Consider the following 3773-nt stretch of genomic DNA (forward strand, 5'->3'; position numbering starts at 1 on the left):
ATATATATTATAAGTGTGAAGACTTTTAGGTAAACTTATTTTACCAAAATATTCTTCAAAAGTTAATTGACCAAATTACCCTTCACCTAAAGTCTTTCTTCTTAGCTATCATTATTTATTATTTTAACCACGTAATTTGTAGATATACCCACCAAAATTTGTGACTACGCGAGAAAAAAATGAAGAGACTAATTAATTGCATTAATAGTTGTCAATTAGTATTATTTTGATGGGGATGCATGTAAAGCGTATACGTTACTGATTATTTAACTTCTTATTTCCTAAAACTTGACTGTTTAATTTCTTAGATTACTTTAGATGTGATTCTTGGCCTATAAATACATTTTTTTAGTGATAAATGCCTTGGTAACTTGAAAAGTTCTATCGTCGGTGGTTGGAGATATGCACAGAGATGATAAGTGGCCATAGAGTTCTCCTCAACTATAAATAAAAATCAATCTACCTTTATCTAATATGGTAAATGGATTTGCATCTCAGTACAGCAGATTTCTAGGGTATAAAACTTTTTATTTTTATCTTTTCTTCATATTAACAACTTGCAGGCTTAAGTTTGGCAGCTTTCGTTCAAACTGCTCACTGTCGTTTTTGTCAACAACAACAACAACAACAACCCAGTATAATCCCACAAGTGGGGTCTGGGGAGGGTAATATGTACGCAGACCTTACCCCTACCCCGAGGGGCAGAGAGGCTGTTTCCGGGAGACCCTCGGCTCAAGAAAGCAACAAGGGACGATATATTAGTACTATCAATAGACTCAATATAAAATAACATAGAATACATAACATAACATAAAATAACAAAATAACAGCAGTATAAGAAATATAGGAAATACGAAAAGGGTGGAAAGTATACTAATAACCAACAGATAAAGCCCAGCATCAGTAGCTGATCAGAAGCATCTACGACTAACTCCTAACTGGCTAGTCTCACTCTAGTGCGCTGTAGAAATATTCACAACTTCCCCCTAACCTACAACCTTAATGCTCGACCTCCACAATTCCCTGTTAAGGGCCATGTCCTCAGTAATCCTAAGTCGTTTTTGTCCTTTTTTGTAATTGTTGCATTGCCATTACAATTTTGAATTGTTCTCATGGTCTATTTTATTGTTGAAGCCTTATGCTACTATTTCCTTGTGTAAGGTTTTGAAGGATCTTTTTCATATGTATTCATGATTTTGAACGTGTGTGAATTTTCAGAATGCACCAGCAATTGTTTGCTATTTTTCTTGCTACTTGTTTATGTTGCAAATTGAAATTCATTTGTTTATCATCTCCATTTTCATATCATTACAAAAATTTCTAAAATTCTGAAGAAATTCTAGCATTTATACATACGATTATATTTCAAGAATAACATGCTCTAGCAGTTGGAGTCTAAGTTGCAATTGCAATGTGGATTCATCATTAGTTGTGAGTATTTGGGGATCCATCACTCATCTCTACCATCTTCCTTTATATATTTAGCTAAAGAGGATCCATATTAATAGTGCTTATAATTTTTCCTTGAATTTTTATTTTATGACTCAAATATATATTTTAATAATATTTATGCAATATTTTAAAAATTTATACTAATTGATATGGATACACGCGCAATGCGTATGTCCAAAAACTAGTATATATATATATATATATATACATATATATATATATATATATATATATATATATATATATATTGCAATATTTTAAAATTTTATACTAATTGATTTGGATACTCACACAATTATATAATAATATTTATATAATGAACACATAATTGTGGGCATAGACCATATTATCTCCAAGATTAGTTATTGAAAGATGTTTGAATTTATCTTCTTTTTTCTCAATTCATCATTTTTTTTTTGTTTAATTATGTTCTTACTGACTTTCTATCTTACCTAATTGCAGAAATTAAGTTTGCTCTCGAAGAAATTAGGCATGTGCGCTTTTGAAAATAGTTGAATAGGTACATATGTGGAACATTTATGTTATTATTTCTAGAACAATATATACAAATTATTCTTTTGAATATAATATAATATATATTCTATCTTTAATTGATACTATTACCAGGCTTCAGGATGCAATTTGTTCTCTTTATTTATGTTTTTGCCCATATTATCATGCGAATTTATTGAATGGTGCTAGCTAGTTTTAGAAAGACTCTCATCTTAGCTTTCTGAGTAATTTTACATTTTTTTTAACATCCTCTGATGTGTAAGTTCATTTTTCTTGATACATATGGTGTAACTTCTTTGTTTGACCTTCAATTGGTATAAAACATTTTTCCCTCTTAATATGTGGGACTTAAGATGGTCTTAAGATACTAATCTTTCCATCGAACTACAGGGTTCCAAAAAGGTAGAAGTACTGAAGGTAGATCGACGAGAATTTAGGGGAGTGAACTTGAGCACCAAAGCATTTAAGAAAAAGAAAACCCTTAGGGTTCTTATAATGGATAAGTTACATATTAGTGGAGATTTTGAGTTGTTGTCCAAGGAGCTCAGATGGTTGTCTTGGAAAAAATTTCCTTTAAAATGTATACCATCAAATTTTCCAGTTGAGAATCTTGTAGTTCTAAATATGCGGGAGAGTGATATCTAAGAATTTCAATTGAATTTGCAGGTTTGTTACTCAATTTAACAATTTCATGTGTACTGTTTGCCACCGAGTGAAAGAAAATGTTAATTGAAACTATATTTGGTTTACTTTTAGTGTTATAGAAGTTGGATCTCTCTTGTTGCAAGCAACTCAGAAGCACTCCAAACTTAAATGGTTCATTGAGTCTTGGGAATTTGTCCCTTGGTAGTTGCTCAAGTCTAACAGAGATCCATCCATCAATAGTAAATTTGGGCAGACTAATTAAACTAGATATGTCTAATTGCAAAAAGATTATGGATCTTCCAAGCAGCATATGCCAGCTAAAATCCCTTGAAGACTTGGACATTGATGGCTGCCCATCTATAAAAACACTGCCAGATAACCTTGGAGATATGAAAAGTCTAAGTTCTCTTGATGCATATGATACGAGTATAAAACAATTGCCTAGATCTGTTGAAATGCTAAGAAATCTTGAAACTTTGAGTGTGGAAGAGGAGTCCATCGGATACAATATTCCTTGTCAACTTTTGTATCCGATTTGAGCCTTACGTACTGGAATTTGTCCGAGGCTGATATTCCTAGGGATATTGGGAGCTTATCCTCCTTAGAATATTTAGATTTGAGTGGGAACAATTTCCATTGTCTACCTATTGATTTTTCTAAGTTACGATTATTGAAGGAGTTGTGTTTGAATGACTGTGAGAATCTTCAAACACTCCCGTCAGTATCAAATTTAGAGAATCTTGCGATTATTGAACTTGAGAATTGCCAAAAATTGGTCAAGATTACAGAGTTGGATGACCTCCCTTCTATATGGTCGATCAACATGATGAATTGTAGTTCTCTGCAGAATCCATTCAGTGAAGGCTTCTTTAGTGCACCTGCTCTATCATTTCTATCTTGAAAAGATCCAGATTTGGTTACTCTCTCTCTCTCTCTCTCTCTCTCTCTCTCTCTCTCTCTCTCTCTCTCTCTCTCTCTCTCTCTCTCTCTCTCTCTCTCTCTCTCTCTCTCTCTCTCTCTCTCTCTCTCTCTCTCTCTCTCTCTCTCTCTCTCTCTCTCTCTCTCTCTCTCTCTCTCTCTCTCTCTCTCTCTCTCTCTCTCTCTCTCTCTCTCTCTCTCTCTCTCTCTCTCTCTCTCTCTCTCTCTCTCTCTCTCTCTCTCTC

At 33.4% G+C, this 3773-nt stretch overlaps 1 protein-coding gene across 3 annotated transcripts in view; it reads left to right on the forward strand.

The window, feature by feature from the left end:
• The window catches only part of LOC109219039 (putative disease resistance protein At4g11170), a 4586-nt gene extending 1920 nt beyond the window's left edge, over positions 1-2666 (forward strand). Inside the window, exon 2 of one of the 3 annotated variants that reach the window (XM_019383441.1) lies at positions 2356-2666. In XM_019383441.1, coding sequence (XP_019238986.1) covers positions 2356-2610 — 255 coding nt within the window. In that variant the 3' untranslated portion in view covers positions 2611-2666. Of the gene's footprint in view, positions 1-563; positions 675-1914; positions 2028-2355 lie in introns of those variants that run through there. The other 2 variants (XM_019383442.1, XM_019383443.1) reach the window with 2 other exon arrangements.
• The last annotated feature ends 1107 nt before the right edge of the window (positions 2667-3773 follow it).

The sequence above is a fragment of the Nicotiana attenuata genome, unplaced genomic scaffold, assembly GCF_001879085.1.
Source record: "Nicotiana attenuata strain UT unplaced genomic scaffold, NIATTr2, whole genome shotgun sequence".
NCBI classification, from domain to species: Eukaryota; Viridiplantae; Streptophyta; class Magnoliopsida; order Solanales; family Solanaceae; genus Nicotiana; species Nicotiana attenuata.